The sequence below is a fragment of the Osmerus mordax genome, chromosome 1 (assembly GCF_038355195.1).
Source record: "Osmerus mordax isolate fOsmMor3 chromosome 1, fOsmMor3.pri, whole genome shotgun sequence".
Lineage (NCBI taxonomy): Eukaryota > Metazoa > Chordata > Actinopteri > Osmeriformes > Osmeridae > Osmerus > Osmerus mordax.
In genome coordinates, this window is record NC_090050.1 from 749,467 (window position 1) to 776,525 (window position 27,059).

The window sequence follows — 27,059 nt, forward strand, 5'->3', positions numbered from 1 at the left end:
TGACCTATGCACTTTTGTAAAACTCTCTCATGGAAGTCGCTTTGGATAAAAGCGTCTGCTAAATGCATAAATGTAAGTAGAGAAAGAGGGGTGACTGGAGAGGGTTAAAGACCTACCTGGTCATCCAAAAAAGAGAGACACAAAGCTTTAAAGAGTTTTATTCCTCAACAACACTTACCCTATCCCAAATTACAAGAAAATGCATATTTTCCCATAAGGTCACTCATTGCCTTTTCTGAACGCAGATCAATTATCATTACTGGTGTCACTCCTCGGAGGCCCATTCTGAGCCTGGAACAACCCTGGTAAGGTTTAGTGAAACCATATAACTAAACGATATCCCAGGTATATTGAATTTGCTTTGTAGTATAGGCCTCAGCCTCCCTGCAAAACATCTGTTACATTGTTGACACTGACACGGTTCCTCTCCTGTGTGTCCTCATGTGTGTATGCAAAGAACTGCTTTGTGAAAAGAGTTTGTTACATTCCTGACATTGAAATGGTTTCTCTCCTGTGTGTGTCCTTATGTGTTCAACCAAAAGAGAGGGACGGCAAAACGATCTGTCACATTGTTGACATTGATGCGGTTTCTCTCCTGTGTGTGTCCTCATGTGTTCAGCCAGAGTACCACTTCGAGCAAATGGTTTGTTACATTCCTGACATTGATAAGGTTTCTCTCCTGTGTGTGTCCTCATGTGCACAACCAAATCTGACTTCTTACTAAACAGTTTGTTACAATGTTGACACTGATATGGTTTCTCCCCTGTATGTTTCCTCATATGTTCAATCAAAATGGACGGACGCCGAAAGGATCTGTTACATTGTTGACACTGATATGGTTTCTCTCCTGTGTGTGTCCTCATGTGTTCAACAAGCGTATCACTTCGAGCAAATTGTTTGCTACATTCCTGACACCGATAAGGTTTCTCTCCTGTGTGTGTCCTAATGTGCACAACCAAATCTGACTTCTTACTACAACGTTTGTAACATTGTTGACACTGATATGGCTTCTCTCCTGTGTGTGTCCTTATGTGCATAACCAAATCTGACTTAATACGAAATCTTTTGTTACATTCCTGACATTGATGAGGTTTCTCTCCTGTGTGTGTCCTCATATGAAAAACCAAAGCACCTTTTCGACCAAAAATTTTGTTACACTGTTGACATTGATGTATTGTTTTCTCTGTGTGACGCATATTTTCCCTTGGCAGAGCCTCATTGTTTTGAGAGTCACTGCCTGGTTCTGGTGCTGCATAGTCTTGTACACAAGATTCTGCATTGATTTGCTCCTCAGTTGTGTTGGTGGATAGAGAGTCTCCTTCACTGTTCTCCACTTTAACAGTTTGGACAAGATATGAACATTCAGAAAAGTCCTCATGATTCCAGTCATGTTTCACACTGGTAGAAGTGAACATGGAGTGTGTAGTTTCAGACTGCAGTCCTTGGAGCTGCTCTTCCTCCTGACTGGTCCACAGCTCCTGTTCCTCTTTAATCTGTGGGGGCTCCGGGAGAGAGAGCTGCTGCACATCTGGGGGGAAGAAGAGGCAAGACAACAGTTAGATGTGGCCTGCTTCATTATTCTGCAACCTAGATTGACAGCTGAAGAAACCAATTAAAACTAAAGTATGTAGAGATCTCAGCATGGGGTCTATGGGATGGGGAACACTCCAACACACCCTGATACAAAGATGTTAAGACTTCACAATCAATTTCACCACCACTATTCTTTACAGCACATTATACAACTTGTAGTTCTGACGTCAATATATGACTTGTTTAAGGTTGGAGACACATATCGGAACATTTATCTAGCCTTTTGAGAAGCTCATGAGTGATGTTTTTCATTATTCAACTAAAACTAAGTTTTTATCCACTTCCCTAGCCGTGACTGAATTCCAGATCTACTATGGTTTCACTCCTATATTCACAGTGGAACCACTGCTTTCAATTATTGTCTGCAAGTCACACGCACCACTCATCTGCACTGTGATTGGACCCTGTGTTTGCTGTGGAGAAGTCTCTTGTTTACCATATTGTCTGAATAAAGGGAGTAGGCAGACAGGATTTTTGTCAAAAAGAAACAGAATGCAGCACTCAGCATATTAGTCAATAACTTCCTGTGATCCCTGTGAATCTCCCTTCTCTACATGTTGTAGAGCATTGTGTGGCCGCAGTGTGTGTGCTGTATGTGTGTGTTTGAATTACATACAGTTGGCAGGGCTCAACATTAACATTTTTTCAGTGGGTTTGAAACTTACTGGCCCCAAGACAGTTTTTACTGGCCCCACCTCCAAAAGTTGTAATTTATCATTGTTACAACAAAACCAAAGACTTATAAGTTGTGTTATTCTGTTAACATGTTTAACCATTTATTAAACACATCCTGGATATAAAAAGAACAAAAATGAAATCACATTTCTAGTGATAAAACATTAAAAGGTAATAGTCAGCAAAACAATTGACTTTTAACCTCAAACATGACCTGCTCTCTTCCCTGCTGACGTGCAGCCATCTCTGCACAACTGTCTGGCTGAAACTGAAACCTCTGGTCCCTCAATGCTAATATATAAAAGCTTCCATAGCATTTCATCAGTATGATACTAAGTACCCAAGTCGACACCATTCTTCTGCTGCAGTTCAATACCCTGGGGGAACGAGGCGAACGGCTGGCCCGTCTTAATTACGTGATATGCCGTTGTTATAAGTCGTGCAATAACACGATGGGCATCTACATTTAAATTCCTGACCAGCGTGGTCAACGGCCTCGAATATGGATTTTCAACCATCCGCTTAGCTGTCACGCAAACCAGGTGCTGTCTGCTAGCATGGCTGGTCAGGTATTGTTTTCGAAAATTGTCGGTGCCTCTGACGACACAGTGCATCTTCGTTCCATAAAAAAAGTTGCTTCCGTTTGAGCTCGTAGCTCTACTTTGCTGCCATCTTCACTTTATTGTCTCGCGCCAGTTGTTAAAAAATGTATTGAGATTAGAGAATTACAATTTGACAACCACTTGTCACTCACTACTCAACTCTTGATTTGCCAACTGTGCGCCCCACGAGCTGCAAAGTTATTTATGCATTTAGCAGATAGCAAAACATATGAAGGATGTTAACAAAGCAACAAAAAAATTTCAATCAATAATTTGCAGTGGCCCGATCGGGCCAGTGAGTTCTAGTTTAACTGTCCCGACGTTACTTTTTACTGGCCCCGGGCCATCGTTATTGTCGAGCCCTGGTTGGTGTTCTTAATGTTCTCACTTGCTGTGTGTGTGGAAGAGTTTGTGCCTGTTGTAGTGCTAGCCCTTTGTAATGCATGGCTGTGGCTGACAAAAGTCAACAATAAATAATATTCTTATTATGAATAATTTTGCCTCCTGCTAAACTGTGTATAGCTCAATATGGTAGGCTTACGCTACTGTATTTTAACGTCGGTCATAATGGTGGTACTTGGAGAGTCAAATATTTTCTGAGGCGGTACAGGGTGTAAAAGGTTTGAGATCCACTGTTGTAGAGATCTTCTTGTCTCACCGTCTGGAAAGAGATTACGCTTATGAAAGTCTTTAACCCTGTAAGACCCCTTGTTGTAATATTACAATATCACCTTTAGTTGTCCAAAAAACAAATTTCCCCCCATTTTTTTTTTTTGAAAGACCACATTTTCATAGCCATTGGGTCTTATTGTATTGCCTTGCAATGCCATTGGATAATAAATGTGTATATAGATCTGGCTATAAGGCCATGAACTCATTCCACCAGCCAACTTTCCTGGAAGCGAATCTCCTTGTTTCATTGGACTGGATATATCAACATTAAAGTAAGTAAATTCCATGAAATACTTTTTTTGGTGATTGTTAGAATATGTAGTTCATGTAAATACTAAGTTATTGTGGAATTCATGCATCACATTTGATTTTCAGCTTGTTTTGTCTTTGTTGTAATTTTACAACGTTGGGTCAAAATGGTAGCTAAAATAGCAATTGCACCTTGCACTCTACATGGAGACATTACACTTCTCGAATGTTCAGATACAGGATAAATACTTACAGAAATATAATGTATTCGATGATTCACACTTTACAAATGGGTTATTTGTTATAATTTTCAGTTTAGACCAGATTTGAAGATTTCTAAATCAATGTTATTTCTATGTTAGAAGTGAAATATAGTCAACTGTTTTTTTAAATCTGTACTTTGCTTGTTTGCCAAAATATCTGCTTGTTGCACAAGGCAGATACTGTTTGTGGAGAGGGTGGCCATCTTCAGCCAGTGGGAGCCCTTTGACATCGATAACTGTGACCTGTGACTGCTCAGAAGAGACCATCCTCAGGTAATGGGGGTTCACCAAATGGGGTCCCAGCCAAGAGGGCATGTGAACCACCAATGGATGTGCTCAGGGACATGGTCGCACATTTCCGGTGAAGACAACAAGAGGACGCTGCAGACACTGTATAAAAGGATATTCTAATAAGCTCTGCAGAAAGTGCAATCTCCGTCTCTGATTTTCAGAGGAAAGGAACTGCTTTTGGGACTACCATTGCACGTGAACAATGGACCCCGTGGTCTTTGAAGTTTTCATTTTGTTTTTATAATATTTATCCAGTTTTTTTTTTTTCATAAATTCTGATTCATCAAAATATGACTGTTGGGTGATTATTGTTAATGAAATGTACTGTTATAGTGCTATGTAAGCAATCCACACTCCAAATTAACCATTAGTTGTTTTGTGTATTTGTTCTGACAGTCTGAGAGCAAATGCTGAAATTGTGCTCCCAACTAGGCCCAACGTTGCATTATTACATTTCCCTAAAAACGTACAAAAACATATTTTTTTAATTAATCCTTCTTTATCTTCATCAGAAGACTCTTACAACATCATCTGACTAAAAAAAACATTTATTAGACATTATTTCTATGTTTGGGTCTTACAGGGTTAAAGTGGCAAGGCGGTCAGAGGCTAAACGACTGTACTCAGAGAGACTAAAACACCAGTTCTCTGCTAATGACTCTGCTTCTGTCTGGAGAGAGCTCAGGCAGATCACCAACTACAAGCCCAGAGCCCCCCACACCACTAACGACTCCCGCCTGGCCAACGACCTGAACGAGTTCTACTGCAGATTTGAAAGACAATGGGGTTGTCCTGAACTATCCCTTCCCACCCAAGTGGACCCCCCCCCCCCCCCCCCCCCCCCCCTCACCACATCTCTATTCAGGAGAGAGAAGTCAACAGACTGTTCAGAGGCAGAACTTCAGCTCTGCCTTCAACACCATCATCCCCGCCCTGCTTCAGGACAAGCTCTCCCAGCTGAACATGCGTGACTGCACCTGCAGGTGGATCACAGTCTGGACAGTCTCTCCAGTCTGGATTTCGTCTCCACCACAGCACTGAAACTGCATTAGCCAGGGTAGTCAATGATCTACTGTTAGCCTCTGATGCGGGTTCTATCTCTGTCCTGGTTCTTTTAGACCTAAGTGCAGCTTTTGACACGGTGGATCATGAGATTCTCTTGGAACGTATGGAGAACTATGTTGGGATTTCTGGTACGCCACTTCAGTGGTTTAGATCGTATCTATCTGATAGATCACAATATTTCCACTATGATGGCTGCTCATCCAGGAGCTCCACTGTAAAATACGGAGTACCACAGGGTTCAGTTCTAGGCCCTCTGTTATTTTCTCTCTATATGCTGCCTTTAGGAAACATAATTAGAAGCTCTGGGGTAAATTTTCACTGTTATGCAGATGATACTCAGCTATATATGTCTATAAAGTCTGGATAATTTCCACATGCTATGGAAAAATGTGTTTCTAGGTTGAGAGCTTGGATGACTGCAAATTTCCTTCTTCTTCGGATAAAACCGAGGTTCAAACTTTCGGTCCTAAAAAATATAGAAATAATTTTCCCAATCTGACCTTAGACCTAGACGGCGTCAAAGTCTCTCAAAGCCAGCTAGTAAAAAATGTAGGAGTCACAATGGACCCAGACCTTTCGTTTGAGTACCATATTAAGCAAATTACCAGAACTGCATTTTTCCATCTACGTAATATTGCCAAAATACGAAAATTTCTCTCAAAGGATGATGCCGAAAAACTAATACATGCATTTGTTACGTCCCGATTGGACTATTGCAATGTGTTGTTCTCTGGCCTCCCAATTACCCACCTAAAAAATTTACAGCGGGTGCAAAATGCTGCTGCTAGACTATTGACCAGATCAAGAAAGTTTGATCACATAACATCTACTCTTATCTCTCTACACTGGCTCCCTATCCAAGCCAGAGCTGACTTCAAAGTTCTACTACTAACATACAAATCTCTGCATGGATTGGCACCACTGTACCTCTCCGGTCTCCTTGCACCCTATTGCCCCGCAAGGACACTTAGATCTCAAGATGCCGGCTATCTGGTGGTTCCCAAAGTTAAGAAAAAAACAGCTGGAGGTAGGGCGTTCTCATATAGAGCAACTCTTCTCTGGAACAAATTACCCGTCTCAATTAAGGAGTCTGATACTGTTTCGACATTTAAAATTAGGTTAAAAACGTTATTGTTTAGTCAGTAGTAAGTATGTTACTAGTTGGAGGCAACGGGGGACGGGTTGCTTCCATCCTTATTCTATAAGTATAACTTATTTTAGAGTTCTCTTCCCCTGGAACAGATTTCATGTTCCAAATGGGGGGGGCTGTCGCTGTCTTGGTGTGTGGGGTTGCATCAAATTCCCCTTTTTTGCTCTGTTAAATTGCTGCACCAGTCCACACTTGACCGGTGGGGATCTCATTCTATTATGACTGTAACTGTTAGCTGCTCCTGGCATCCTCTAATCCCTGCTCTCCTCTCTCTGTCCCCCCCCACACACATCCCTTGTGGTGTGGGGGGTTTGAGTTGTCAGCACCTGCCTGGTCGTCGGTCAGCCAACGCTGGACCTGGTCGCGAGTCTCCCGGTCCTGTCCTACATCTTTAAAGTTGAACAATGGATTTTGGTGTTTTAAAAACCCACCGACACTGTATGACTATGTTTAGCCTGTGTTCTGCTCCTCTCTCTCACCAACCGTCTCTGGAGGAGGGGATCCCTCTCTGAATTGCTCCTCCCAAGGTTTCTTCCATTTTTTCTCCTGTTGAGAGTTTTTCCTTGTCTTCCTTGAGGGTTTAGGTTGGTTGAGGGGCAGTTCTATGGGCATATGTGAAGCCCTCTGTGACATGCTTGCGTGTAAAAAGGGCTATACAAATACATTTGATTTGATCACAGACTTCCTATCTGACAGGAACCAGTGCATTAAGCTTGGAACACACGTCTCTGACTCCCGGTCCATCAGCACCGGATCTCCTCAGGGCTGTGTCCTTTTCCCTCTGCTCTTCTCCCTGTACACCAACAGCTGCACCTCCAGTCATCAGTCCGTCAAACTCCTGAAGTTTGAATGAATATATAGATGAGCTGCGTGCTGATTGATTGGTGTACAAAGAGTGAAGCTGCGGAGCAAAGACGCAACACAGAGGCCACAGCACTCACTGAAACAACGAAGGTGGAGACTTGAAATAAAAACTTACAAATAAATCTATTGTGTCTACACAACACTGTTTTCAACAGATTGACTAGATATCATTTCAAATGATTATGTTAGTTTTTTCCACTTCTGTTGTGGAAGCAAACAGCATTGCCTTGGGTGGGTAACGTTAGCACTACAGCTTAGCAAACAAACTATCGTGATTCAACTCACCTTCAGTTAGCTCTAGCTATCTTGCTGAAAAACTGGACAAACATGCATCTTGAATTGTAGATTTACATGACAACACTGGTTATTTATTTGAATGAGGCACAGTCAGGAAGATGATATAACGTTGACCCCATTGCCAATAAACTAGGCTAAATCATCTAACATTCCACCTAGGCTCTTGAGTCAGCAAGCTAAACTAGTTTACATGCCTACAGTCTAGATGTTTCCGCTATCTAGCATTCCTTGCAAATCAGCGTTAATAAAAAGCATATGAGCTAGAGTCTAGCTAACATTGACTAGACGGGCATGGCTGATGTTTGTCTATACCGTAGCGTAGAAGATCCCTGTGCAGTTCGACCCTCGACACATTAGCGCGAACCATTTCACCAAGGACGGGTTTGAAAACCTGGGACAATGTAAAGCAGGATTTGCTATGAAGCTGTTGCTGAAAAGAGGTGCGTTCCGACCTTATGTTCATCACAACCGCAAGCTGTAGTATGATTTTGTCGGTAACAGTTATTAGCAATGCTAACGTATCCTGTATCTAGCACCTGCCTTTCTCCAATTCTTTCAAATAGATAATCTAGACAGGCGTTAGCAATAGGCTAGACTGCTATTCGTTTTCTGGCTATTTTTCGGAAGCTTTCCTTCTAATGCCGACTACAACTAGATTAATTTGCTAAGTAAGGTATGTTGATGTGTTTAGAAACAGCATTCTACCTATGCTCGATACAGGAGACGTTAGCATTGCTAATAGGCTAACTGTTAGCGACAAAATCATACAGCTTGCGTTTGCGATGAGCATACGGTTGGAACAGCACCTCTTTTCAGCAACAGCGGCTTAGAAAATCCTTCTTTAAATTGTCCAAGGTTTTCATTCAAACTGTCTTTGGTGAAATGGTTCGAGCAAATGAATTTCGAACTTCACAGGGATCTTCTCATAGACAAACATCAGCCATGCCCGTCGAGTGTTTGGTTCCGTGGGAAGACTGACTGTCAGCATTCCCTGTACAGCCTGGACGACGTGGTCCATTTTCAATATCCTTAGAAAAACTAGGAAAACTTTCTTCTTTCAATTCCCGTGGAAGTAGGCTACACGGAGCCACGCGCAGATAAACTAGTGTCTGAGATCTACGCGACCTCCATTTAGCCTATGTTCCTGGGCCAGAACACCGGTGGGCTGGTCTGTAGGTAAATGTTGGGGCGTGACAAAGAGCAAAAAAAGGTGGAGCCCCGTTGGGACGTCACAGCGGGGAATGTTTTTGAAACCTATCGTTTCACAGCAGCAGTTACAAATTGTGAGATTTGCATAGGAAAGAGGCGTAAATGGACTTTGAGGTTCACCGTATGTCTATTTTACACACCAAACTGTCATTTTTCAACTATGACAAGGTTAAATCGGTTTTGCAATCAATCGCCCCTTTAATGTATATTTCCAAAGATAATTGAAAGTTACAGATGGAAAAATCTAGTATGTTTGTTTCTCAATTGTTTATACGTGAAAATGGACCTTCTCCCACAGACATTGCCATTTTAAACAACCTTTAACAGTATCAGACAACATTAAAAGATGATGTCATCTTGCATGTGTCATTTGATCTCGGATGTAATAAGCAACATACGAAGGACAGACTCCTGATCTTAAATGATAAGAAAAATGACGAATAATGTTGAGCTTGATATACTTTATGTTACAGGGCTGGGTGGTTGGAATGTGGAGATGTAAGGGGTGTCCAGCAACTCTGTCAAGTAGGCTCAAGCTTTTGCATCACTACAAGTTAAAGCATCCACATTTTGGACGTAGTTCTCGCTTTCCATGTACATACCTGCACTGTACATGCACATTTAAGACGTGGAATGCCCTTATTGTCCACCAGAGTAAAATCCACTCAACAGAAGCCACTTACAAGGAGGATGCGATATTCAGTTGTCACCTTTGTGCTTGTAGTGATATAGCATCAGAGAGGGATTATTTTGCTCATATATACACACACACATCTCAAAAGAAATTAGACAGTCATTTGTATGTTTTTAGGCTGTGACTTTAAAGCAAACATTTATTGTACGTTTAAATCACACGAAAACACTGCCATCACAGGGCTCTACGCTAATGTTTTCACCAAGGAGTACATGTGCTCCTAAATGAAAAAATTTAGGAGCACACAAAGAAATTTAGGAGCACAGTGTTTTTTTAATTGTATTTGTTTATTAAACATAACTTAACACAGGGGCGTCGTTAGACCCTTTTTTACAGGGGCACGTGCCCAGTATAAATCTGCTGCGCCCCAGTATATCTTGAAAGTTTGAGTTAAAAAAATTTTTACGCAATATCTCAATCAACGCTTGTAAAATCAAAGTAGTTTAACCGAAAACACAAACCGATGCATGTCTTCGCGCTCTTCTGAGCTTGCCAAATAGCCACTGCAGCATGCACACAGAAGTCCAGGTGTCGGACTCAGCACACAAGTCAGAATTGAGGTAGGCTAAGAAAACATTACACAACTAAAGAAAGTTTCTAAATGATAGGCCTACCGATCATTTATTTTTACTAAAACATAAAAACAATATTACATGAAGCTAAAATCAATTGTAGCTTGCATTAACTATAGGTGTCCCTGCCAAAGCTGATATCAAACTTGTGTCCCTGAACTGTTACATAGTGGGTTAAGCAAGGGGAGTTTCTATAGCCTAATAGTGCATTGTGCGCAACACGTTTGGAAGAAGGGATATGAATAGGGGCCTGTGCCCCAGTACAGTTTTATGTCTAACAACGCCACTGACTTAACAGTTAATGCCGTTAGACAACTAGAGACTTTCACTCTGATAGAACTAGAACAAATACTTTAAGAAACATGAATATAGTTTATAATATTTTCTTAAAACACTGGGACATTATAAACTATGTTAGCACGCCACGGATTAAAAGGCTTGGTAGTCAAAGATAGGTAGACCCAGAGCCATATAAAAAGAGAGTTGCGACACTTCCATAGACATCCATTGTAATCGAAGACGACGGCAGTAAAGACTGTCATTTGCGACATATAGTCCCAAACATTGTATTTTCCACCGTTCAACCCCATTCATGTTCAGTGTTCCGAAGCAAGTTAGCTGGTAAATTGATCAAATTACTGCATTATTTATAATATTTTCAAAACTTGTAAGGGCGTAATAGTTTGTGAAAGACCCAGAGAAACACAAATATCCGACGAGGCAAAATCCCGGACAATTTTGGAATCCTTGCTCGAAAAGAGTACATGTCCGGGAAAAAAAGGACGTCTGGTCACCCACATTTTATATAGCCAGCTTTACTTAAAGTTTATTGTAAGATATAGCTTGTTAGATTATAAATCTAACAATCTTTTACTGTAGCTAGCTAGAGAGCACGATTATCATAACCAGAAGGTCGTTGGTTTATAGTCTGTCAAATTAGTTGTAGTTATTGCTGTTCGTTGGCATACAAAGTTAGTCTTCTCTTATTAGCATAGTTAGTACATTTAATTAGAGCTAGCAAGTGATCAAGTGTCGGCGAGATCAGAGTGTCTCTGGCCCATTGGTTGCGAATCGTCGCTCGCGTGTCATCATGCTATGTTCACATCGTGCAGTCGCGACTCTGTCACTTGCTTTCCATGTGAAATCAATGGTATACTTGAATAATTCACTTCATCGCGCTGTTGTTCCGTGTATTGACAACAGCCCATCACTCGCACACTGTGCTCGTAAATTATTTTTCAAGTTCGCACATACCTATTTTTAGGCGCAAATGCGAGTGAAATACTCGCACTGTAGAGCCCTGCATCATACATTGGTTGATTTTAAACCTGGAGTAGTTAGTACTACTTGGATATCATCTGTGAATGAATGGAGAATGGAGACAAATGTGTAGAACAGTCAGATACTGCCATTCCTTCAAATAGTTATCATATTGAGGACTTACAGAAGGTCATAGAGCAAAGATTTGCAGCTGCTTTGCTGAACTTGGAGCATTTGGTCCATGTGCCAAGCTCAGCTGTCAATGTTTTTTTAGGGGAACTCCATCATTTGATTGGTGCACCTGTTTCGTTATCTTGTGACATTGTAAGGGAAATATTTCATCAGCGAAACATCCCTGTCGATGAACTTATAATTAGAGAAACTTAATGCAATTTGTTCTGGTAATCCTGTGCAAAGGTCCATACAAAAAGGTGGCCCTCTAAGTTCCGCATATCTGCGTAAGCAGTATTACAAGGAAAACTTCAGTGTTGTAGAGCCAGTTGAATACATTCTTGATGAAAAAAACAAACACAGTTTCCAATATGTCCCAATATTGAAGTCCTTACAGCAGCTGTTAAGTAGAGGGGATATCATTGATAAAATTGTTGAGGGCCATCAAAGACAGGAGAGCACATATTCTGGCGTCATATAAGTACAGGTAGGGTTGCAAAGGGGCGGAAAGTTTCCAGTAAATTTCCGGAAAGTTTCCACGGGAATTTTGTCTTGGGAATTTGGGGAATAAATAAATAAATAAAAAATGTGCCTTAGTGTTTTTGCAAAAGCATATAACAGGGAACTTCAATGTAGTTGAGAACAAGACTATGCACGCCTAGCCCAGCTGGACCCTGAATGCAGCTGATTGGGAACATTGTCTGCCTGAAACATAAACCTAAACGTAAAACGTTCTGTTGTTTTTGAACATCTTTGTCATCAGTGTTGCGTCTGAACGTTTCAGCCCTATGCCTGGCAAGTGTGAGAGCGCCGAATTGCGTAGAGGCCAAGAGCGTTATTGCAGACAGAGATTTCAATTATAGCTCGCAACATTTTTGGAGCTGTGAACTTAGTTAAACATTTTGAATTATGAACTATGAACTGAACTAGTTCATTTTAACATTTGTGAACTATGAACTGAACTAGTTCATGTAGAAAATGATCTTTCCCAACACTGTTTGTCATTACCTAGCATATTGATTACTTGGTAAAAAGGGTTTAGGTTGGTTGAGGGGCAGTTCTATGGGCGTATGTGAAGCCCTCTGTGACATGCTTGCGTGTAAAAAGGGCTATACAAATAAATGTTGATTTGATTTGGTAAACTGAAGCCATGTTCATTTTAATACCTAGTTTATTTGTATACAGTAGACTTTTTACAGCAGTGAGAGTAGAATGTATGTATGTCCACACAAAAGTTGTATTATAAATGTTTGCATGCATGTCTGCTTATGACAAGGTAAATACAGTTAAATTACCCCAAAATTTCCAGTTTATTCCTGTTAATTCCCGTTAATTCCCTTATATTCCTGTTAATTCCCGTGGAAAGTTTCCAACTTTGAATATTCCAGGAATTTTGCAACCCTAAGTACAGGTCCTCAAGAGATGGTTCCCTATTTAAGGAAAATTGTTTCTTCTCTGGAGAAGGTAGGTAAGGCTTATCTCATGCTGGTTTTTTATCTTTGGTTTACTGTTGATATAAGTAAGGTCTTGGATACGGTGGCAAACTGCTAACATGCCTGATTGTATATTATCCGTCTGTGCTTTATCACTCACGACTGTCCTGGGGTCTCATTTATAAAACTTGCGTACGCACAAAACGGGGCTGAAAATGTGCGTACGCCACTTTACACGCAAAGGTTGTGATTTATAAAAAACAAACTTGACGGGAGAATGTGCGGCCCTCCACGCAAACTTTGACCCTCCTGTAGGCATTCGCACATTTTGGAAACAGTTGGAATTGGCGATGCAGATGACCGTACTGTAGTCAGACTGCAGAAAGTAAATGTGGGAAGAACGATTACTCGTAATATTTATATATTTTGTTTTCGTCACACACGTTTTTTTCACTCGATTTCATCATTATCATGAAGATTTAATCCAGCAGTATTATTTTAGCTTGTACAGAGTGATAATTGTTCCATAAACACCTTGTACAATCAACTCAAATTTTAAATCAAAATTCAGCGCTGTCTCACCATCATATTGTCCACTACCGGAGTGCAGGAGGGGGAAATGCCCGACTGCATGGAATGCAGATAACATCACATATCCTACCTTTAAATAACTGCAGAATACAGTGTATAACTAAATATATTTATTTAATACTGTGCTTATATCATCATGTCAAAAACTGGAAATACAGTCGTTAAGCTCCCGCGCAATCGCTACACTCCACGTCATCGTTATCAGTCCAGACTTTAATAGATTACTGTTCATTACAAAACGCTTTTGTTTTCAAATTGTATCTCGACTCGCGGTATCACTGGCACAGTTGACGCCACTCGCACAGTTTTTTTAAATTGGTGATCTACCGGCCACCAAATTTTCGGAGTTTTCGGGCTCCACCAATAGGCTAACAGTGTCTGAGAAGTTGTCATGCGCTATGATTCACCGTTAAGAACAATCGCATGCCAGGGTCATGATTAGATACTAGATTAGCATTCATGAGGTGCTTTGCATTGACTATTTATGGTTAAAAATGGGCGTGTTCGGGGCGGGGTACAATGCTGATTCACGTACGCACACTTGTGGGTAATCTGTGATTTACAAAGGGAACATTGCGTACAGGTGTGCGTACGCAAGGTTTTATAAATCTAAATTTTTGTGTGCGTACGCCATTTTAGGCTTTTGGGCGTACGTACATTTTTAGTAAGAATCCTATGCAGTTTTATAAATGAGACCCCTGGTCTACTGTATGTGTGATGGTGGCTTTATCCCTGATGATTACCATTTTAACCTAATTCCTTTGTGCTTATTATCTGTTTTCAGATCAACGCTGAATTCAAGAGAATCACCACCGTCCCACTTCAAGCCAAGTTTCTGTCTCAGCTTGACCTCCACTCCGACAAGCTGATGAAGCTCTTCGAAAAGAGAGGACAGCTAGGGGAAAGGCTCAACAATCAATGCACAAATGGCTGATGTAAGTAGGCACCAGTAGTAGGGATGGAGATTTGAACTGATTTCACTATTCGAATAGTATCCGAAATTATTTTCGAATATCCGGATAATCTATTTTTATTAATGCGGTTCCGTTAGCCTGACATGACGCAAAGCATACAGTAAACACATGAACCACCAAACATGCTGGCAATAATTGGGACTGTTAAGCTATTAGATTAAATAAGGATGAATAAAGAAAACAAATGAAAGATCAATTTATCAACATGACGAAAAGACAATGAACTTGAAAAAGCGCTGTGTCTTCAGCTCTGAGCTATTATGTGTAATAAAAAGTTTAAAAAAATACATTGGACAAAATTAAACACATTGGGTAGGCTATCCTCGATAAAAACGAAAGACACACATGGAGAAATATTGCATATTAACTTGGACATTAACTTGGAACCGGAATCCTAGGATACGGTGCTCCACCACACAATGTAAACATAAATAGCCGATTATGCTAGCTCTACATGGCTACTGGTAAAAAAATAAATAAGCCACAACTGCATTAGCCATACGCATTTTTATTCAGGAAAATGAGCATATAAACAGGGGAGAGGCGAGTACGGAGTCGATATACGAGCAGGCCGGTGTAGAAACGATTCTGCAGGAACTGAGGTTGCGGCGAGGTACCTACTGCTTAGCCAGGAAACTACGTTTCTTGTAGCGCCAAATGAAATGAAAGGAGACTCGCAGCAGAACGCAAGGTCACGTAGCATACCTTTTTTGATGGTTTTAATAATTTCTAACGTCACAACTATTAGAATTCACACCACGACGCAACGGTTTTTCATCAAAAAATAAATAATAATAATTAAACTATGCTCATAAGTATTCGAAAAAAGTATTCGAATACTAACTTACTTTAGGATATCCGGATATTCGATTAACTACGCCCATCCCTAACCAGTAGTTGACTTAAAAATGAAGCAAGTGCTAAACTAAAAAAAAATCTTTCAGTTTGATGATATAGATGCCAGACGAGAGTGTATCATCAAGGGATTCTGTATCTACATGGGTGAAGATCCAGAAAACCTTGTGAAGCAATATGTGGTATGTGGTAGGATATAAGCATCCAAAACAGCATGCCATGGGACCTTTAACAAATCTGAGACATGACTTTAGGCTGGCTAATTGTGATGGGTATGTGATATTTTCAAAGTATTTTCTTTATTATATATATTATATATTTATATATTTTTAAGTCATTGACTATTTAAAGTTTGTGACATTATTTAAATAAACAAGAAAACATCCCACGTTTAATTGGTTAAATTAATTGTAGTTACAGCACTATATATATATCTTCCCACACAACTACTGTTCTGTCCAAAAAATTGTGTCTGTGTTTATTAATTTGTTTCTTGATTGGTCTCATTTACTGGCCTTTTTTTTTTACAGGGCATGGGTGAAGACGCCATCAACGAGGCCATGGAAGACACCACTGTGGGAATTTATGTTCTGAAAGAACATGCTTGTGATGAACCAGAGGACATCGGCATTGTCCTTGAAGGCATCAAGGTGTTGCAAGAACTGGACAATGTAGCATTAGCGGTTGCAATGCTTTTTGGACTAATGTATGCCCTGAACTTCCGCTACCCTGCTGACCTTCGTTATACCTTTGAGGTAAATCTCATGGAACTTGATGGAGGGAAACTTTCAGTGAAAGGGTCAGAGAGACTGTGCCGTCAGCCAAACGGTGTAGTTGTTCCTAAAAGCATTGTTGGTATGGCTAGTTTTGTTTGTTTGAATTAACTGGACAGGATTTGCATCTTTTTGCTCTCTAGAAAACAGGCTCTTTTAGTAAAGACTTAGCTGTCAGCAATAAACCAAAAGGCATCTTTGGTACTGCTATACCAAATGAACCGCTTTTTCCTTATGAAAACAATTTTAAGAGACAACATTGTTCTCTTCTTTTTCTTTTGTATTCTAAATTGTAATACAGAACTTGAGTACAAAACTCCGACTCTGCCTTTTTTGTCAATGCAAATCATTTCAACATACAACTGTATTTACACACACACATACAAAATTTTTGTCCGTCTATCAGCAGTGATTGTTAGAAAGCGTATCGGAGGATTGCACGGACACGCGCTTCACAGCGCAGTTGAGATTGCGTGTGTGCGTCCTTGAGGACTGTAGAGCTAAGTCGTATAACTTATGTTGTCAGTTAATTTAAGGCTGTTATTGTATTAGTCTATAGTTCTTGCTAATTTAAATTAAGTTAACTGGTGATTTTCGTTGTTTATAGACTATTCTTCCCCTGCTAGCGAAATTGCACATGTCGATTCGATAGCTGCCCTTGCTCATGTTTGTATTTTAGGTGCATTACTATGCTGAAGTAGTTTTAATTAATAAATAGTGGGTATATTGTTATTGGGTCGGACAGACCTGCCCCCACTGCAACAAAAAAAACCTAGAGGAAACACAGTTAAAGACCCCACTCGGGTACCAGGGACATGATGCAATTGCCTTAAAGTTACATAATACCTTTACATAATACTACCGTTAAGAAATCAAGTTGCAGTTACACTCTAAAATCAGGTATCCTGGACATGATGAAATTACTTAACATTACACAATAAATTAATATTACTGTAACGTAAAAATAATATGTTAAATTAACAATTTTAATAGACAGTCTAATGTGAATAAAATGTGTTGGTGTGTCCGTTAGCCACATTCTGATCATGTGAGACCGATGTACACATTAAAATCAAGTAAATTCAAAATACATTTTTTCCCAGTGTGGTGCTGCTTCTCTGGCAATGTGTGATTTGTCTTTAACAAGAAGCGGTGGCTTCGTTCCCTCTATGGCTCTGGTTCAGAAGAGCGGCAATACTTTGAACCAGTTTGTGACGTTTGAAGCATTGAACGTCATCTATCACGTGGTTATCGTAATTTGAGCTCCAAAACACTTTTTCGAAACTGCTATTGATTTTGCGACACAAGCATCTATGCGCCAGTGCCATATGTACCATCCCTACAAATTGTTTTTTTTTAAATCACCAGAGAATGCAGGAAATTAAGTATTTAACACTCCAAATCTCCTGGGGGACAACCCCCAGACTCCCGCTTAATTATTTTCCCACGACATGGGGGCCACTGCCAAGGTGTCCCTTATTTGACCACATTGGAGGTGGCAACCCTCGTCGTGGAGCAAGAATGTTGTTTCGCGTTTGTTACTATATGGTTTGAATGACGAGTTTTAAGGACTTTGTGTTGAGAATAACATCTATATTTACAAAGATAACCGACAGTTTTCTCTTAAATTCTATAACAAAAAAAGTACAATGTGAGACGTATGGCACAACATCTGCGTTCCACAGCCTACACTTGCCAGTTGGTTAGCCTTGGCCAAAAATGACGAGTTCTATTGCCCATCATACCATCGTCCATTACCAATACAAACGGGTATCACTACATCTGCTAAATATTTAATACCCTCATTTTGACACAACAACTGGTGCTGGATCTGACCGTGCTACATCAAATAAGACATAGCTCTAATAAACACAGACAATCATAATCAACTGTAGATATTAGTACCAAACCTGTTCGATGAAGCTTGATATCAGGTTGAGTACTAGTAACATTGTCCAACAGCCGTTGGAGTCGCGCGCTCTCCTCTTTCGAACGGGAAATCTCCCCTTCGAACTCGGCAAACGACTTTTCAGCTGCCCTAAATATCTCCAAAGTGGCCGTTGTTAATCGCTGAGTGATAAAATTCCTGAACAAATCTAGTTTTGACATTTTTGTGGTAACAAAACTCGGACAGTTTACAAAACTTTAGCACGAAGAACGTATCTTTCTCCTTCCAGCGAGTTCTTTCTAGCCGGATGTAAACAACACAAGTTGTTCCGGTGATCAGTTCACTGGCTTCTTCGAACTTACAGATCCTAGCGCCATCTGCTGTGGTGGAGTTACATCATTCGTTGCTTGACTGAATAGACCAGGGGTGGGGAACCTTTTTTCTGCCAAGGGCCATTTGGATATTTATAAAATCATTCGGGGCCGTACATAATTACCAACTTAAAAATGTGCCTGCTATATTTGGTCAAACATTTAATTAACTCACCCCTAATTTGATGGCTGGAACTGCTTCTCTTTGGTGAGGTTTGTGATGTTAGCTGGCACGGATGCAGCCTGCTTTGACTAGGGGTGCATCGAAAATGTCTTGGGGGGTATCATGATCACGGAAAGGGATATTCTTTTTTATATTGCTACCATTTTTGAGACTGCTTATCGATCTGAGTGTTAATCAGGCGCAGAGCCATACGTTGTAAACATTCGGGGCTTAAGGCCGATTTATACTTCTCTGTTTTTACAGAGACGGACACAGGGAATGCCCTCTCCGACGAGGAATTCCCTCTCCGTGCCCTCTCCGAGCCCCTCGGAGAGCTCTACGTGCACCTCCTGATTTTCCTGACTATCCATCTGTCCGTCATTTTACGGATACCCCTTGGCTGTGATTGGTCCGTATTAAGAACCGCTTGCGTCAGGGGTGGGGTTGCCGTGATAAACAGGACGAACAGAATCCTTTGACCGCCATTGCTGTACGTTTTTACAATTCATATTTCAGCTAAACAGTACATGTAAATCAGCATCTGAATTAAAATGTGACGAGAAATGGGCAGTGTAGTTGCTGAAAATGTGCGTATCTTATTGATGAAACGGCTAATTTGTAAATTTGCTCCGGCTTCTCGATAACCTAGGTAAATAAACACTCGACGACTTACAAAAAACCGTTGCGCCACCTACTCTTCTGGCGGTGAATTGTTTTCAGCACCCACAGCCTTCGGAGTAATATAAATTCAACCAATCCGTCCGACTCCGTCCGTCCGTAACCGAATCGGAGAAGTATAAAAACCAAATTATACTTGACTTGACGACTCTGTTACGGACAGACGCACGCACGGAGTCGGACGGATTGGTTGAATTTATAGTACTCCGAAGGCTGTGGGTGCTGAAAACAATTCACTGCCAGAAGAGCAGTTGGGGCTGCACTGCGATGCTAACTAGGTTATCGAAAAGTTATAGCAAATTTACAAATTTGCTGTTTCATCAATAAAATAAGCACATTTTCAGCATCTACACTACCCATTTCTCGTCACATTTTAATTCAGATGCTGATTTACATGTACTGTTGATGAAGAAAGTGTTTGTCCGTCTCTTCATAAACGGAGTGACTAAGTTCAGTTGAGTTCTCGGACAAACACTTTCTTCATCAATTGGCGTTGTCGAGCAGCAGGATTACAGAACCAGATCCAGGAGAGACCCACGGCGGCACCAGTATAAAGCAGAACCCGTGGTGCACAAAACTAAAAGGTAAGGGGATCCTTTTCCAAAACCCCATTCACGGACTGCTTTATGCTTGGTGCGCCTGCTGTCCCTCTGCGATGCTGGTAACGTAAACAATTTAAGAACCTTTTATTGTGACGTTCAGTTGGGAGCCTGGTCTTAGCAGACCAGAGTCTGCTAGGCCTCAACAGGAGGAAGATAATATTAGAGTATTGGTTTAGTAAATTTGGGTCATTAATTGACTTGCTATTTTTACTTTGTCTAGGTCAGAGTTGGCGAACTCTGATAGCGTACAAGAACTCTGGCCACGTGAAGTATTTAAAGAAATATGTAAAAATCTGTATTCTTGATCTGAGGCAAAGGATCTGTTAACCAAGAATACGGCCCATACTCTTGATCTGGGAGGGATCTGTTAACAGAGTGTATGGTTTTATATATACAGCCAGGGGTGAACCAAATGTATGTGTGTTACTTGTAAAAAAATAAAATAAAAAATAAAATAAAAAATAATATAGTAGAATCTTGGTTTAGTAAATTTGGGTCATTATTTGACTTGCTATTTTTACTTTGTCTAGGTCAGAGTTGGCGAATTCTGATAGCGTACAAGAACTCTGGCCACGTGAAGTATTGAAAGAAATATGTAAAAATCTGTATTCTTGATCTGAGGCAAAGCATCTGTTGACAGAGAATACGGCCCATACTCTTGACCTGGGAGGGGTCTGTTAACAGAGTGTATGGTTTTATATATACAGCCAGGGGTGAACCAAATGTATATGTTTTAAGATGCATGTTTAAAGTTGTTGTTTTTTCTCTTTTGAACAGAGATCTTGTTGGGTTTTTATTTTTTTGTTTGAATTGTAACGGTATTAAGTGTTGTTTTGAGTTTTCTTAAAGACCAAGCACAGTAGGTGGGCGGTCATAATGTATTAGGGTCAAAGGCTTTATGCGAGAGACCGACTTTTAAGGGTAAAGTGTTTTAAACAAGTTAGGGATACTTTGACAATGTAAAGGGACAGTTAGGTTTTTACTGACAAACTTGGCTTTAAATGATCAGCGAGGGACACAATAAAATACTGAGGGAAAGATAGACTGGCAGTTAATGGATTAACTCGTCTCTCTTAAACACGAATTGTGATTATTTTGTTACTTATGAGGTAACGGAGTTGAGGTTTTGTTGTATGCGCGTCCCATGATTTGAGCGCCCGGAAGGCGAGGATAGTTTGGCTTGAAAAGGCCATATATGTAGTTCACTAGCGAGTTCTATTGTAGTTCTTTTTATTCTTCAATAGTGCTATGTGACCGTGTTACAGTGCTCTATGATCTTGTGACTGTTTCTAAAAGTGCTGTGTGATTCTTGCTGCAGTAAATCAATAGAGTTGGCTTCATACCGTTAGGAGATTTGTTACAGATAGCCTACATTGTAACTCAGTATGGGTAATTCAGCTTCCACTACGAGAACGATAGAGACGTTGTTACCTGCGAACAGTCCAGCCAGATATATGTTTGAGCTACATGGAATTCAAGCAGTGTCAAGCATTGAGAAATGGCATGCGTGGACAAATCATGACCCGACACATTGTTTCCCGTTGGAGGGAACGTTTGACGTAAAAATATTAGAGAGTCTAAAAGCGGTTTTGAAAGACAAGGAAACAAGTCGGAAGTGTAAACAATTTGTCAGCTGGCCAATGTTTATGATATGGTTAACTGAAGCTACGAGACGGCGTGGCGTTGGCTATCTTGAGAAAATACGGTCAGATCAAGCTAAAACTGATTCTGATAGAGAAGCTATGAGTGAGCTGGAGCGTCTTGAGAAACAGAGACAAGATGCACAGAAAAGTGAGCTAGAACGTTTTGAGCAAGACAAACAAGAGGCTGCTAGAATTGAACTAGAGCAGTTTGAGAGACAGAGCGTCCAGGAGTCATTGTTAAAACGTGATCAAATTGTTGCTATAGCTGTGGCTATGCAGAGGAGAGCCAGAGATAGGGAAAATGCAGTGTTAGTGGAAGCAGCGGGTCAGGTGCAACCAGCACAGAACCTACAAGAGAAGACCGTCTCTTCATAAACGGAGTGACTAAGTTCAGTTGAGTTCTGGATTTTAATACGTATTTATCAATCTGCAGATTGGGAGAGAAAACCAGTCTTCTGACCATAAATGACAACACAACACCAAGCTTAGGTCTCAACCAGGTCTCTCTCAGCTCCGAAAGCCGGAGGACCATCTTTTATAGGGCACAGGAATGTAAACATAGATAGTGACAGTCAGGCAGTAATGACGTTACAACAGTCTCAGAGGAAGAGATTCACAGCTCCCAACACATGACCACTCAGACTAGAGAGATCATAGTTGGCGCTCTCCTTGTAGTCATGACAAAGGACGTTTACCCAGTACTTTCTCCTGATCACGAACATCTATTAACCCTGACACATAGACACAATCTACTGTTATTAATAGCAAGCTTACATGATAAATGTACTAACTAGTATCCAATGACTAGTTCTATTGATTAGTGATTAATGTAAGCACACAGGAAATCCCAATTTCTTCCACACTGTTTAGCTGAAATATGAATTGTAAAAACGTACAACAATGTCGGTCAAAGGATTTTGTTCTCTTGTTGGTCATGGCAACCCCGCCCCTGACGCAAGCGGTTCTTAATACGGACCAATCACAGCCAAGGGGTATCCGTAAAATGACGGCTCGGAGAGCTCTACGTGCACCTCCTGATTTTCCTGACTGTCCGTCCGTCCGTCATTTTACATCTCCGTCCGTCAGGGCACGGAGAGGGCGTTCCTTGACGGAGAGGGCGTTCCCTGTCTCCGTCTCCGTAAAAACGCAGAAGTATAAATCGGCCTTTATTCGGCCTTTAGCCCAAACCAACAATGTATTCTCAAATGGAACACAAGTTAACCACTTGGAGGGAAGTGACGGACGCAAATCTGATTGTAACACCCGCGAATCTAAGGCGAATATGCTCGCGAGTCATTTCGTCCGCCATTATTTTCGAAATGAAGCTGCCGAAAGGGCTCCTCCTCTTCCGCTACGTAGCCAATATGGCGCCCGTTTAGGGCGAATAGTGTCCATCGTTGTACGAAGTTTTTGAGGTCTGCTTTCACCGTGATCTATGCAAGCTGAAGCACTGAAGCAGCACAGTTGTCAGTAGGGGCTTCTAGGACTTCAGCCTCTCCAGCCTCCTGGTCATGTACTTACTCTGCTAGCTTTCATCTTTCAGCAGTTTTACAGTCTGGACCAGTGGGTTCTTTCCTGTCCATCTCTTTCAAGGAGCTTGGAGCTCTCCCCTTGCTGTTCAAAGAGAAGACCAGGTAAAAGTATTAGAGACACAATGATAATTTGCAGCCAATTCTAGATATGATGTTCATTCTTTGTATTTTAAACAAATAAACAAAGAGTAGACTAACAATTTACAGTTAAGTTTTGAAGCAAGCTATGTGTGTACTGTAGCTAGCTAGTGCTAAAGCTACTGAATGTTAGCTAATCAAGTCGTTTGTTTGACGTTGAAAACCACTCCGGTGTTGTGAAATGATTTCGACAGCAAAGTTGAAGTTAGCTAGTGAAGGATAAAAATGCTACGTGTCTATTCCAATATGTAATGATGGTATTCAATGACACAAATCTGTGTTCTAGAAAGAGTGGTCTGGAGTCGCAGAGGTCCGATAATATCAGCTTTAATGCAGCAGTTGGAAATCAACAAGTACAGAGCTCTGGAGTTGTCTAAGTTTCCCTACCCGCAACAGAGTTTGGGCTGGTTCACAAAGTCCAACTGGCTATCTGTCCCTCCCCAGCATATATTTATACAGTGCAATTGAAACACAAGTATTAAAAAAGGGTTGAGCTTGTTCTCTCGTGCATCAGGGAGTTGTTCTTGCCTACGCGTCCCACCTGCTCGGGTGCCGTCTCCACCCGGTTTCAAGGTTGTTTCTGAAAATGAAGAGATAGAGACACAAAGAACAGCCTGCTTCCCACACCCAGTGTGAGACCCAATGTTTAAGCCTGAGCACACTTCTAAGTTCATGAACTTTAATAAGCACAATGCATAACTTTAATAAGCACAATATATTCTTTAATCCCTCTTTTGATCTCTGAAAACACCAGAGATCAATCAACATAGCCCGGACCAACCACCGCCTCCTCGTCCTGGTCAGCCAGCCCAAGCAATGACATTTGGAACCCCGTCTTTGGGTTCTCCACAGCTGAGCCAATGATCTGGTTGCACAGGGACCTGATACACGGGATAGAGCAACAATCATGTTGATATTGATATAGCCCACTCTTAAGTAAAATAGCGGAAACCTTCTTAGTCCAGTACTATTCTAGTGTGGTCAAGCAGTATCACTCTTGACCTAGTCGTAACCCTCTTTTCTGGACTCTCACATTCGTAGCAATAGCAAACGGTTCACTGCCCCTCCTGGCCCTTCTCCACCAACTCCTGGAACGTATGACTGGATTCTGGAGCAGCACAACACATGCTCCAGTGGTACCACGTACTTCCTTTCCCCAGCACCCTTAGGGCGTGCAAGGTTCTCTCGATGACCTTGAATGGTCCTGTCCATAAATGTACAACAGGCTTCCTCGAACATCTGATGATGTATTGGGGCAGGTGGGACAGGGTCTTCAAGGGGAAGGGGGGGGCAGACCACTCATAGGTCTGATGAGGCATAGGGGCAGATGGGGCAGGGTCTCCAAGGGGAAGGGGTAGATCATCCAGTGAGAAAGGGGGGGGACATGGTCTCCAGGGGAATGGGGCCTTAGAACAGGGGTTAGGTAGTCAGACCCGCCGGTCTGACTCGTCCTGAAGCAGAAAAGAGTTACAGTCCCAGCATCACCTTATCTCCCATGATCAAGCAGTAACTGAGTCAAATGAGATGCGAACAGTAAGGTGTGACAATAAACCCAAATTTTAAAAATATCCCATTACCGATTACACAATGTTGACATACAAATCAACAATAATGATGAGACTATGCAGCGTTATGGCCAAGTGGTGTGGACACACTGGACACAGTGGGAAAACCCTAATGATGTTATAGGGGAAAACCCACCGGCACTCCAGAGTGGACATTCGACATCCATGTATCCACGGCAGACCTGGACATGCTCACAGGCCCCCTTCACCACATACATACAACTTTAGCCAAGCTTTTAGAATTGTAATAAAATAAACTAAATTCGAAACAAATAGAAAAAACTGAAATTAGACAGGATATTTTAACGTTTTCATAAGATCCCTCCTTTCATTGATAACTTTAATCAATACCCAATCTCCTCGTTTGACTCCTCCACTCTTTGGTTTACTGCTTCACCTGGAACAGAATTTAGCAGAAGACATCTCTTTTCTAGTTAGCATTTTTTATAAAATTGGTTAACCATTTGATTCGCCTCTTCATCATGCTATGTGAAAGGTTTAAGTTGTGGTATTACATATGATCTCCAATAAATCAATTCAAATGGTGTTATGCATCTAGTATAGGACTGGGAAAAACTTCAATTCACATAGTAAACATACTGTATCTATAATTACCAGGCAGTACTGACCCTTCAGTTTTCTTATTGTTGAGCAAACACATGTAACAGCATCTAATAAGACCATGCATCATCATTTGATATTCAACTCCTATTAGTCATGCCTAGAAATGACAATCTGTTTCTTTGTTCCCTTCTTTAGAAAATCAACTGTTAGTCTAATTTCTTTCACTCCAAAAAACCTTTTCTGTCTTTTAAAACAGTTAAGTTTAAGACCAATATTGTTTTAGATTCTCTATTTTACCAAATCACAGCTCTTTTTATCAAAGTTTTGATCAAAGCAATTTTCATTATGCCAAACCAGAATCCGTATGCTTCTTAAATGAAATATAAACCAAATCATGTTCTTAATGTAGCTATTAACCAAACATTTTTCCCAACTATATTTTCTATAAAGGTCAGATAGGTAGAACTTCATAACTCGTTTTGCTGCAGTTCAAAACGAGCCAATTAGCTCAAACCATCATAACCACAATTTATCAGACTTGATGAGTCTTCCCAAATTATTTCAGAACTGAATGTTATAATAACCCTCTTCATAATACAACATTATCACAGCCTAACTGTTTATCCCAAACAGTATGCCAGGCTCTGATAAAACTCTCAAATAAAACTTAAAACCAAATTATAATTAAACTCCAAATAAAATTACATTTAGTTATTTTCTCTTTCTCATTTTTAACCAAATTACATCTAATACCTTTATCAAAACTCTTAAAAACCCTAGATTTTACTATTTTGACTTAAAATGTTATCCCATATACCTTCAAAGTATATTCATAGTTTCCTCTTCAAAACATCAGTGTTTAAACCAATCATCTCTTCACATCCACAAAAAGTTCTTGTTTTATTTCATAACCTTCCATGATCCTCTCTAAACCAATCCTTTATGTAACTTTCCAATTGCTTCCTCATAATTTTTCACATACATTTCCTCAAACCATTCTTTGACCAACACAGCTGTTTAGCGTTTACCGTCTATTCACTTAATTTTGCTCTAGTATAACTCTTCCAATTGTATTAGAACCAATATAAAACCAGGGGTATACCCTCTGGGATAACCTTTGTAAGATCTCAACGTAACGGACTCTTTTAGCCCCCACCTTTCTCCAACTCTCCTCGGGATTTCTTTAACTTCTTGGTCAAAGGAAAAAACACACCACACTCCTCTCTATTTTTATTAAACTCAATCTGACTCCACACAAATAGACAGTGTTCAGGGATTCTAACCCTTGGAGAGGACTCTAACCTCCCTCTGGACAAAGACAACGTCTTCAGGGACTCTAACCCTTGGAGAGGACTCTAACCTCCCCTTGGACAAAGACAACGTGTTCAGGGACTCTAACCCTTGGAGAGGACTCTAACCTCCCCTTGGACAAAGACAATGAGTTTAGGGACTCTAACCCCTGGAGAGGACTCTAACCCCTGGAGAGGACTCTAACCTCCCCTTGGACAAAGACAACGAGTTTAGGGACTCTAACCCTTGGAGAGGACTCTAACCTCCCCTTGGACAAAGACAACGAGTTTAGGGACTCTAACCCCTGGAGAGGACTCTAACCTCCCCTTGGACAAAGACAACGAGTTTAGGGACTCTAACCCCTGGAGAGGA

The 27,059-nt window shown here is 40.8% G+C and overlaps 1 protein-coding gene across 1 annotated transcript; it reads right to left on the reverse strand.

Moving 5' to 3' along the window:
• Positions 1 to 270: 270 nt before the first annotated feature.
• LOC136942865 (zinc finger protein 391-like) lies at positions 271 to 18,368 on the reverse strand. The gene is made up of 2 exons (XM_067235885.1): positions 18,164 to 18,368; positions 271 to 1,528 (listed from the first exon to the last, which is right to left on the reverse strand). Exons 1-2 carry the CDS (start codon positions 18,360 to 18,362, stop codon positions 399 to 401), a joined length of 1,329 nt encoding a protein of 442 aa, XP_067091986.1. The 5' UTR covers positions 18,363 to 18,368; the 3' UTR covers positions 271 to 398.
• Positions 18,369 to 27,059: the final 8,691 nt, after the last annotated feature.